The sequence below is a fragment of the Podarcis muralis genome, chromosome 14 (assembly GCF_964188315.1).
Source record: "Podarcis muralis chromosome 14, rPodMur119.hap1.1, whole genome shotgun sequence".
Taxonomy (NCBI): Eukaryota; Metazoa; Chordata; class Lepidosauria; order Squamata; family Lacertidae; genus Podarcis; species Podarcis muralis.
Window position 1 is genome coordinate 38,324,922 of NC_135668.1, and position 11,681 is coordinate 38,336,602.

Below are 11,681 nucleotides of genomic sequence, written 5' to 3' on the forward strand. Positions count from 1 at the left end.
ACTAGGGTTGCCTCCCCGCCCCTTCTATGCAACTGTGTATTTAATAAGGTACGATCACTCTCTGAATTCCTGAACCTTGCACTTTTTGATACATGCTGAAATCTGCTCACAGGAAGGTCTCAAGTCCTCAAGAGCCTGAACATGGGCCACATGCATGGCCAAAATGGCAGGCACCAGAATCTTTGGTCATTAACAGCCCACCCCTCCATTCTCAATGAGAAAGGGGGGTGGTGTACATCAGAACCTGTTTGAGAGGTTTCAGATGAGGCTGAAAGAAATTTGTGCAAGAGAAAGATTTCAAAGGTATAAAATAAATTTATTTGCTTTATGAATGCAGGCAATGCCCCTTAGAGTACTATGAAGCTTGATCATTCACAGAACAGTCCAAGGATGTGCACTGGTTTAAAGACTGCAGCCAGAGTTCAGTGCTTTCTATGCACATTGTCATATGTCAGATTGAGGCGTCAAGTCAGCTGAGCAACTCCTCATCATGCACAAGAACAGGGAAGCGTTCACCTCCTTCACACAGCAAGGTGTAAATGGCACGGCACAGTGATGCTCTGGAGCTTTCCTGAATACGTCCAGGTTCTAGAAGAGGGAGGAGTTCAGCTTCCATGGCCTGGGAACAAGACAACCTGTTAGTGGGGAGGGAAAGTATCTCCAACACAGACCATTCAGAAGTTGAAGAGTGCAGGTGATATACTGAATCAGGGAAGCAAGTAATTGTCCCTTGACTGCCTTTTCCAGCTCTCAGTAAATGGCTGCTAATATGCAGGGGGAGGCAGCTGTGCTTGCTTGTGGTGCTTTCTGCATTGTGAACCAGGAAACCCACAAAGCAGAGTCCCTCAAGCAACCTGCAATGTTGAAAAAAGAAAAAAGCCACTAATCAGAGTCAGCATAGCATCAGGATGGTGTAATGAGGCTCATTTGGACAGCCAGTGAACCCTAATGCTAAAGGAGGTATAACCTCAGGGGCAGCTACAGACCGAAGCTGGAGAAAAGAGAACAGATGAAAAACCAAGTGAATGGTTGGCTAAAACGTGGCACTTTGCTCCTATGGCAAACTTAATGCATTATATTAGAATGATACCCCACTCCGGAACTCATACTATCAATAAATTAGCACAATTGGTTCAAGCTCAATAGAAAAGCTTTCTACAGCTACCATTAAGTAAAAACTGAGTTTTCATCTGGCCAGTTTCCAGTTGTGAGAGCATATTACCTAGCTGCCTTCTGTTTCATCCACTCGCTTTTAGTTCTATGCAGCAGGATAGCCAATTAATCTCTCTGAATATAAAACAGCCAGATTTAGAAACACAGGAAGCTGCTTCATACAGTCAGCTGCTTCATCTGGCTCGGTATACTGTCTACACTGGCTGGCAGCAGCTCTCGAGGGTTTCAGCCCTATCTGAAGATATAGAGAATTTAAACCTGCAACCTTGTATGTGTAAAACAGATGTTCTACTTCTGAACTACAGCCCTTAGATCTTTATTGTATTATTATTATTTAAACAATGTATATACTGCTTAACTGCAATAGTCTCTAGATACAATACAAGCAGTAAAAATCAGTTAAAACTATAAAATCAAGCTTCAATTAAAATGCCTGCCAGAATAAATGAAAAAAGCATTTAGTAGGTGCTGGGCATTCAGCAGGGAAGGTGCCTGCCTGACTTCAACTGGAAGGCGGTTCCATAAACTTGGGTCTACAACACTAAACACAAAGTTCCTGGTGCACCCAAGCCATGGGGGACCACTAGCAGTGACTCCCCCAAGACCTCAATCACCTTATTATTATTTTTATTAAATGTTTTGTTTATCTTAAGCATACATCTTAAGACTTACACCCCACCAGCTGAACCTGACCAGGATGTCTGAACAAAGTGAGCAAAGAGCTTAGACCCCAACACCATAAAAGGCAGCCTTACTGCCAAGTTACCTTCTGTATCTCAAGTTGCTGGCGCAGCATTGCCACCTTCAGTCTCAAGGCTTCCATCTCCTTCAGCTCCTCCAAGCTGGAGTAAGAAAGCAGCGGAGGTGGCCCAACAGTTTCTACATCCCAGCACCTCTGGCTTCCAGGGGAGGCACACCATGCAGAGGAGCATCCGTCGCCGCAAGCGGAGTTAGCAGGGAACAGCTTCGAATGGGACTCCATAGCTGTCAGGGGATAGCAAAGCACCAAAGTGAGGAGACCAAGAGGGAAGTGATAGCACTCTGCCAATACCTGAAGGGCTAGAACACAGAAGAGGGCAAAGTGTTGTTCTCGGCTGACCCAAAAGGTAGGACGATCAGGCATAGGCAAACTCAGCCCTCCAAGTGTTTTGGGACTACAACTCCCATCATCCCTAGCTAACAGAACCAGTGGTCAGGGATGATGGGAGTTGTAATCCCAAAACATCTGGAGGGCCGAGTTTGCCTAAGCCTGGACTAGATCTCTAATGGGCTCAAGTTCAACTATGGAATGTGCTCCTACAGAAGGCATAATGCTTCTAACCAGTTGCTGGAAACCACAGGATGGGTTGTGCTCTGGTTCCGCTTGCAGGTTTCCCGCAGGCATTTGGGTGGCCACTGAGAGAACAGGATGCTGGACAAGATGGGCCACTGGCCTAATCCAGCAGGCTCTTATTAGGTTCATAAGGCAAGATTTGAACTGAAACATATTATTGTTAAAAGCAGATTGACAGTGGAACCAATCTATTAGAGGGCTAGCAGGCTCTCCCTTGCTCAAGGTCTCCAGGCAGATGCCTGCTGGGGATACTCCTGATCTCCTGCATTAAGCAGGGAGTTGAACCAGATGGCATAAAAGACACCTTGCAGCTCCATGGTTCTATAATAAACCTTTTGTTTGCAACACAATTTGCTTACTGTATCTGCATAAGAAAACAAGCCACGCATTGCTAGGAACTGAGCAATTGGTTACAGGGTAAGGCTGATCTGTTTGTTTTTGCTGAGAAAGCTGCAGTGCCATGGAAGGCAGCCAAGCAGGATTATGACAGAATGTCCTAACCCTACATGGCCCACGCCTAGGTGGAGACCTGGAACGAGGGCTGAATTTTCAACCATCCAGGGTAAGCATGCAGAATGAGTGTGTGGTATTGCAGCTCCCAAATCTGATGTTATCTATCTGTAATTGGTTATATCTATACATCATTTTTCTAAAAACAACAACACAATGTTATTATGTCATATCCTTCACCTTCTCTTAATTGGTGCACTTTGTCCAGACACTGGCCCACTATCGTTTGCAGGCCCTCCAGAGTCAGAAGACTTTCGTACTGTCTCTGCCAAGTTGGGTTTTCTCCAAGAGACTCTAAGAGGAATAAGAGAGTTAAGAGGCTTCAGGTCTCACAGAATCACTTGGGAGAAGGCAGCCTCAAGTCTAGCACCTCAGAGAAGTTGCAAGTGCGGGGGTCCCACAAATAAAGAAATGCAAGCTATGTTCTGACAGCTACCGTTCATTAGGATTTTTAAGTGCACACTCAAAAATGAAATATTGGTGAGATATATTGTGTTCCAAACTACATGCATCATACGGACTAGAGGCAAAATAGAGAATTTGGGGTGGTGGTGCACACCAGACCATAGCTTCTTGCCAATGTAATCTGCGGAGCAAATAATCTGTTCACAGCTGTGGGTATGGATATCTCCACCACAATTTTTTGAGACTGAAATTACATTCCCAAAGCATTTTAGCTACCTTCATCACCTTTCTTACCTGAGGTCTCAGCTTCCATGCACTGGCTGACATGGGAGTGAATGTCACGTAGGTGCTTAAACTCTTCTTTCACTTCAACTGGACTTAAGGCTAGTGAAGGCAAGCAGAACTGACCACAAGCTTAAGTCAATAAGGCTTAGTGGAGACAGCGGACATAAAGGCTTTTAGGGTCACCATCCTACTGGCTAGCTTGCCAGATTTATAGCAAGGTCAAATGTTTCAGGGCCAAAACTGGCCTTGCATTTAGCAACATTCCTGGAAACAAGGAATTCCACACAGGTGCATTCACCAAGTTCTGTGCAGGTAGAAAGTGGGCTGGGAGAAGAGGCACTGGATCTTCACACCTTTTCAAACTTTTGTTCAAAGTTATTTTTATCCAAAAATACAGAACAGGCATGATATTCTTTCCTTCATGTTATCTGCTATATTGTTTATTTTGTTTATAAAAATATTTATATACTGCTATTCATTAAAAAATCAGAGCAGTTTACAACAATTAAATATAAAACCGTACAATGGCAAAAATTAACATTAAAATTAAAAACCAGCTATTATGGAAAGATGCATTCTTAACTGTGTGCTGACAGAACAGAAAACTTTCCAGCAGGTGTTTAAAAGCTGAAACTGAAGGCCATATATATATATATATATATATATATACCTACTACATAACAACAACTACTAGTGAAAAATACTGACATTTTTCAAATGAGAATATGCAAAAGGAAGAAACAGAATGGACTCCCCCACCAAAGGTCTTGGATGTGCCCAAAAGCCTCTTTCCACATAGGCTATTTTATGCACTCATCAAGCCACAGCTGCAGACCTGAGGTCCTTCTAATACTGCTAGACTCCCATCAACTCTGGTGGTTGGCCATGCTAGTTGGGACCGCTGGACGTTGGAGTCCCGACAACATCTGGAAGGCCACAGCTGCCCCCTGCCGCCCCCCCCCCCAATTATAAAGCCAAAGCCAGAAAAGGATACTGTTGCTTGTAGTTTCTCCATAAAACTATTCCTTGCAGCAACAGCTTCTGGGCTTGTTTTGCAAAGACGGCATTTCTCTCCCAGCCTAGGCATTTATAAAGGAGGGGAACACGCAGTTAGCAAGAGTTGGGCTTAGCCTGAAATTCACACCTCACACATTACAGTTCTTCCTGAAGCAGGGCCAATCGTATTTCTGTCAACTATACTTATTTGCTTACACTGCAGGATCCCAAAACACTGAGTGTATCAACAGACCTTTGTCACCGAAACTCAAAAACGATCTAAGGAAGAAGGAAGGATTGTGTATAATGCTATTGGAAAAGTAATCAAATTTAGGATATTTGGTCCATCTATAGGCAAGGATGAGAACAACTTGTCCTAAATTGCTGGATGGACTTATTGCACCTTCTCAGATACCTAAAGCCACAGAAGGGCATCTGCTTACTTGAGAGATACAAGCCTTGTTTCCAGTAGCGCACAGTAGGCTTCCACTGGAGTAATCCAGACCATCATCAACAATGAGAAAGCACAGCAGAACAGATACCCTTGTCTGCTGTCCAAGCCATACAGAAATACATGGCAATGACTGCAGAATATGGTCTTCATTGCAAAATCCGCTAGCAGTTGCAGAATTCGGAGAATTGTGGGAAAATGATTGCTTGTACATGAGAGCATGAGCAAGGTTCTTATTGTTACAGGGTGATTTCATAGCTAGAAGCATCCTTGGAGCATGAACAGCGCGTGAACAGCTCGTGCTGTCCTATAATTGGCTAACGTGGCATGGCCTGATCGCGTGCGTGGTCTAGTGCGAAGGTCCTTATCTGCTTGCTAGAACAAATTGTTGGCTTGTACTTTGTATCTTTCTGATTTCACACAATAAAAGCTGTGCTGCTTTAGCCCTAGGAGCAGCCATATTTCGGAACTTATTATGATGTGAGACTGACTTTTCTTTGGATGCCGAGCTGCAACTCGACAGAGAATCACACTTTAAATTGGTGGAAAGTATTCTCTACCAGGTTAGACTCTTTAGATTAGACTCAGTGGAACAATGGATTTATATTTTCTTAGCATGTGGCAGATATTATTCTGCCTGTTCCAAATTAAAGTTGTTGTTGGCATTTAGATCCCAGGCGTTTGTTAGACACTAGTGACTGATGCTTTTCAAGCTGCAAGAATGAGAAAATATTTGGCTCCTAATACGTATTTTGACTCCTAACACATACGCATTTTATTTGTGTGTCTATTTTACTTTGAAACTTGAAAACCACATGTGGTTTCAGTTAAACAGCAGGACAAAACTATGTCATCCAAATCTACAATTTGATAGAACCTCCTGCCAACACAGATTGATGCCATTTGTTTTCGTTTCTGTTAAAAACATGATAGTATATATTATACACAGAATATGACAGATGCAGCTATAGAGATGTATTAATTATTTTTCTTTTGACTCTGGACTCAGCTACATTGGCAAAGAAAAAGTGCCTTATATGCGTTGTTTGTGCATTCTAACACTTGACACCAGATGGCACTGTAGAGTTCTGTTTTTGCTAACTAGATTTCTCATACAGTACAAAGTTTGCAACGTGTTTAACTGAAACACTTCTTTGATGTGTCTAGATCCAGCCCTAGTCACTCCATTAACTCTAGCTCGGGATGCATTCAGACAACCAGCAGCCATACAGTAATGACATAAAATGTAATACAGTGGTACCTCTGGATGCGAAAAGGATCCGTACTGGAGCCCCGTTCGCATCCTCAAGCAAACGTAACCCGCATCCACGCAGGTCACAATTCGCCGCTTCTGCACATGTGCATGACGTCATTTTGAGCGTCTGCGCATGTGGCAAAACCCGGAAGTAACACGCTCCATTACTTCCAGGTCACCGCGGAGTGGAGCCCGAAAATATTCATCCTGAAGCTACTTCAACCCAAGGTATGACTGTAGTATTACATCAGAAGACAATCACGTATGGTCTCTGATCACATATTCCCATTTCTTTGCAGCTGTTCAGATGTCAAAGGAAATGAAAGAAACACTGAATAGTGTTAAAACTGCATATACTGGTCACATCCACATGTAAATTTAAAACGCATGGATTCCCAAAGAATCCTGGGAACTGTAGCTTTTAAGGGTGTTGGAAACTGTAACTATGGGGGGGGGTTAACAATAATTCCCATGATTATTTGGGGAAAGTCATGTGCTTTAAATGCACTTAGGTGCATCGTGTGGATGTGACCACATAGAACTACTTTCCTCACAGAGTTATAGATGGTGTCACATGATAAGCTTTTAACCCAGGTTTGTAAACAGCAACTCTCCTGGTCACCTATAGCCTCCAAGAATCACTGACTGGCATTAAACCAGAAGAGACTGATTATTTCCAAGAAGGAAACAGCATAATCCATGTCTAAAAGAAACAGGGTAACAGTACATCATTTATACCAGGCTTCCTCAACCTCGGCCCTTCAGATGTTTTGAGACTACAATTCCCATCATCCCTGACCACTGGTCCTGCTAGCTAGGGATCATGGGAGTTGTAGGCCAAAAACATCTGGAGGGCCAAGGTCGAGGAAGCCTGATTTATACCATTCAAGGTGTTGGTGTGGGGGAGGTTCTATCATTCATCAGCCTAAAGAAACCCATGTTTATCCAAACTAGCATTAGGTAAGGTACATGCTTTACATGCATAAGGTCCCATATTCAATTCTTGACCAACTCCAGTTGGAAACAACAGGAACCAGGTGATGGGTACCACCTCTGCCCAAGACTGTGCCAAAAAGTTGCTGACAGTTTGAGCAGACAATGCTGGCCAGAGGGAACAACCATTATCACCTTCACCCCCCGTGGGCCAAGTCTGACTGATGGGCGAAGACCCCCATGTCACAGTGACCTCAGGAAACCCCTGCAGGCCTCCTTTTTGTCTGAGCCAGCTTTTTGTCTGCCCCACACCAGCTTATAATGGGCATGTCCTGGCCAAAATGGCCTTGTGGGCCAAATGAGGCCCACAGGTCTAATTAGATCATTGCCTGCAGGTCCCCTGCTCTTGAGCTAGAGGGACGTATAATCTGACCTGGTATCAGACAGCTTCCTATACCCATTCTGCAGAAGGCAAACAAAGGCCATGAGAATAAAAAGCTACTAAGTACACCCATGGCTATATGAAAAGTTGACTTAAGGTCTCTAAAACCAACCCATCTAGACAACACAGATTGGTGCCACCCCCGTGGATGTGCCAGAAGACAGACTACAGAACACTTCTTCAATCCCAGTTCCATTTTGCAAATTACTAATAGCCTCGCCCATCCTACCATAAAGGCTTAGATTCCTCCCTCAAATTTCCCCCATCCATTTGCAGGGAATGAGTTTTTGATTAGCATAAGGTTACCTGGTATACCTGGAAAAGGCTTTCCCATAAGGGTGTGGCAGTTTTATCAAAGATCTGTAAAAAAATAAATAAAATGGAACCGCATTATAATACTTAGCACACACATATTCAAAATCTGGATACATGTTTTCATTTCCTTATCTTTAATTTCAGATATCAAAAAGCAAGTTACTAGCTGTATGGACACCAGCTGCCCTTCTATAACCCAGGCATTGCCAATTCCAACCCATCCCACAAGCATTTATTTTGTATTGCCACTTATTAAACTAGTTCAGGTCAAGGACATTTAGCCAGAACCACTGTCTTTACAAATAGCTCAGAAATTTCAACAGGCCCAAAATGTGTTTGATGGAGAAGGAAACAAGAAGCAGCAAGTTAAGCCAGCTAAAGGCTTAACTCCTGGAAACTTACCCCTTTTCCTGTAGAGTAGATATCTGGGATGTTGTGTCTGCCCCTGGGGTGCCTTCTTCCGTATGGCTCTGTGTGGCTACAGACTCTGGAGCAGGACCAACAAAATTATGCCCTGCTTCAGAAAAAGGCACATCAGTACCTCCAATGTCTCCCCCACCCACAAGGTCCCCAAATGAAGGGTTTAGCTTTGCACAATGTGAAGATTTAGAAAATTCATGCTGTGTTCTGGGTTCTTCAGTGGCAAAGACCTTTTCATGACCCATTTGGGTTATTTTTGCAGACAACGTGGCTTTGGGGGAGGCAGCCCCTTTGGCTGACTTCTTCTTCCCTGGCATCTTTGAAGTTCTGGAGCTCAGTCTGCCTGACATTTTCACTTGTGACCTTTTCACATCTAAGTCAGTCCTGTAGGGAGCTTTCAGCATGTATGCTGTAGGCTTTTTGGAAGGCACTGGCTTTCTGTTCACAGATTGCACTTTTACTGTCTTCGAGATGCTCTCCTTAGAATGATCCACTTGCTGTTTTACATCAGCACTACTAACAGCCTTCTTTTCTGCAGCTTTGGCACTTTCTATAAGCTCACATGGAGCCTGCTGGAACTTTGCTCGGATCCTTAATGCTTTCTCCAGGGCTTTGTTAAGCAGCTCCAGTTCCTCAAGCTCCTTGGCTGAGGGTTCACATCCTACAAATGAAAGCAATAATATATTAATTAAGGTCTTTCAGTGCTGTCTTGCTCTGATCCAAATCACAAACTAGTAGAATTGTAGAGTTGGATAGGGTCATCTAATCCAATCCCCCTGCAATGATGCAGATATTTTTTAAAGCACAAAGTCATTTATGGACAATGAGATATGTTATGTTTTCCACACCACCTCCTCATAGTGAAATTTCTCATTAACCAGATAGCTTAAACTTTATTTGAATGTGCCTACCATGAAGACACGAGTATGTTGACTGTCTCAAGATAATGCTGCAAAAGGTTATGGTAGAACCAGACCACAATTAACAAAAATGCAAGTCTATGGCATATTCCAAATGATTGGATGCAGAATTTTGAGCCTGCAATGCAAAGAAGCCTAGTTTTATGTATCATGAGAGTTATCGGATTTGATCTTACCCAAGTATGCACAGAAACTGCCACAGCCAAGTTTAAGATGTAAAGCCTTACTAGGAAAAAAATATTATTAGAATAAGAGAATAATAAAATTGTAGAGTTGGAAGGGGCCTTAAATAAAATCTGCACTGAAATGCTTTGGACTTTTTAAAACTGTTTTATAAATTTCATACTTTGCTTCTTTCCCCACTTTCTCTCTCTCTCTCTCCACTCCACCCCTTTACCAGTGCAAAACACATTGAATACCAGTGTGATCCCACAATGAAGTGGCTCTAAGTCTGAAGACACAGACAAAAGTAGCTAGCATGTAGGCAAAGGAAAGAGAGAACACTTAACTGAAGACAGAGGCTGGGAAAGAACTGTTGTTCCCATACCTTGATTATCATTTTTGCCATCATCAAGGACTGGGTATTCAGGAGCTTGTGAGTTCCTAGCAGAAAGGAAACACAGAGCAAGCATTCAGCAAGAAACAGGTATGGCCAATAATTCTTCCACAGCTGTCATCCTTTCAAACAGCACACAAGAGAGTTATTGTCATTAATAACAATATTCTTTGCCCAGACAACCTGAGGAAATAACAAGGTTCTTAGCCTTTAACTTTAAAAAATAATAATCTGTATGGACTCATCTCTTCTGCTGGGTAATAAGGAGAGATGGGAAAACTGAGAATTAACTAACACAGTTGTTTTGTTATAGTTGTTTTTTACTAACACAGTTTGCTTCCTCCTCACTTAAAAAAACCCCACAATTCTCTGAAACTTTAGGACAGGACTGGCACATATTCCTCTTTCCCCACCTCCAGCTTACCAGTCCCCAAGAATAGCTTGGCATTGTGTTAGTTTCTGCTGCAGCCTCTGCTTTTGTTCAGCGCAGTCTTCCAAGGCTTGGGTGAGTAGAGAAACCAGTCTAAAATGGCAAATGGTACAACGAGAAAATGTTGCTATTTAACTTGGAAACAATATGATCAACATTCTTTAAATTGGCCTGTTCTCTAGGAAAACACATGGAGAGATAAGGAAGCATTTGACAGCCCCATACAAAATTTGACATTAAATTATGGATGTGTATATGGAATTTCTAGGCATCCCTCACAAGCAGGCTTGTAATCCAAGACTCGACTCATTTTAGAGACGAAACACTGGGTGCCGCTGCACCATGAGCTGAAACACTACTTCCCTCTGTTGTTGAAGGGGCTCGGCTTTTACCCTACAAATAAGTCCTGGGGTTGGACCCGCCACCCCGTCCCAAGGCCGGCGGGGGGCGGGGCTCCCTTCCTCCGGAATTTAAACTTAGATAGTAAACGCGCCGGGACAGGAGGAGCCTCTCCAATTCTACTCCATAAACTGCAGGCACGCTGATGTAACTGCAATAACAACTACTACTATTACTACTGTATTACTATTACTACAATATCACCTGTGGGCACAGTCTGCGGGCAGCATGAGGAAAGCCAGAGAAGGTCCGCAAACTGGCAATTAAAGCAAGCAGCAGCGGCGGCGGCGGCAGTAAAGCCCCTCGCTCCCAGCCAAAGAAGCACAAGCCCAACTACACACTTTACCCACTTCCTGCACCCTTTGGGGCACTTCCGGTCTCACGCTGAACTGCTTTTTCCAACCTAACGTCCAACGCGCAGGATGGAGAGATTTCACTATAGAGGTGCCAAAGTACAGAGCGAAACGCACATCTATTCCATAGTTTATCCATAAAGAGAGAAATGGACCTCACTATATCTTTTTGTAGGCAATCTTAATTTTGTATGATTAAAAAAATAACTTTTAAAATTACTACTCAAGATGGAGATAGCCATTTCTTAATATCTAACGTCCTCTGCTAACACTTTCTATCTCTATAGTCTGGGTGTCTGACAGGCCCGCGCTGCCGGGTCCTGTCAGGTTTGTTGTGAAACACCTCGGCGGAACCGTAGCTACTGTAATATCCGAGCAATCCCCGCAGCTTACTTTGACAACTACGGATTAATATTTTTTCCGCTTCTGGTTTTAGCGCCGTCTTCTCTACCACCATCCTGCTGTTTTGTAGATTTTTTTTTTTGTCATTGATGAATGTATTTCA

The 11,681-nt window shown here is 43.2% G+C and overlaps 1 protein-coding gene across 2 annotated transcripts; it reads right to left on the reverse strand.

Annotated features, from left to right (window-relative positions):
- Positions 1 to 295: 295 nt before the first annotated feature.
- TEDC2 (tubulin epsilon and delta complex 2) lies at positions 296 to 11,167 on the reverse strand. Of its 2 annotated transcripts, none has more exons than XM_077918459.1 (10): positions 11,028 to 11,167; positions 10,419 to 10,517; positions 9,986 to 10,041; positions 8,501 to 9,179; positions 8,099 to 8,143; positions 4,701 to 4,785; positions 3,716 to 3,824; positions 3,197 to 3,310; positions 1,940 to 2,157; positions 296 to 619 (listed from the first exon to the last, which is right to left on the reverse strand). In XM_077918459.1, the coding sequence occupies exons 1-10, from the start codon at positions 11,051 to 11,053 to the stop codon at positions 470 to 472; spliced, it is 1,581 nt and encodes a 526-aa protein (XP_077774585.1). In that variant the 5' UTR covers positions 11,054 to 11,167; the 3' UTR covers positions 296 to 469. The 2 variants fall into 2 exon arrangements, with proteins under 2 accessions (XP_077774585.1, XP_028561827.2); XM_028705994.2 differs by having other exon boundaries at positions 8,090 to 8,143.
- Positions 11,168 to 11,681: the final 514 nt, after the last annotated feature.

Bases quoted from the DNA above. Each gene is read 5' to 3' on its own strand.
- TEDC2 (XM_028705994.2), bottom strand. From the start codon at position 11,053: ATGCTGCCCGCAGACTGTGCCCACAG. The intron at 9,180-9,985 runs GTATGGGAACAA...TTTCATTTGTAG, and splicing joins TGGCAAAAATGATAATCAAG to GATGTGAACCCTCAGCCAAG. The intron at 3,311-3,715 runs GTAAGAAAGGTG...TATTCCTCTTAG, and splicing joins CATGGAAGCTGAGACCTCAG to AGTCTCTTGGAGAAAACCCA.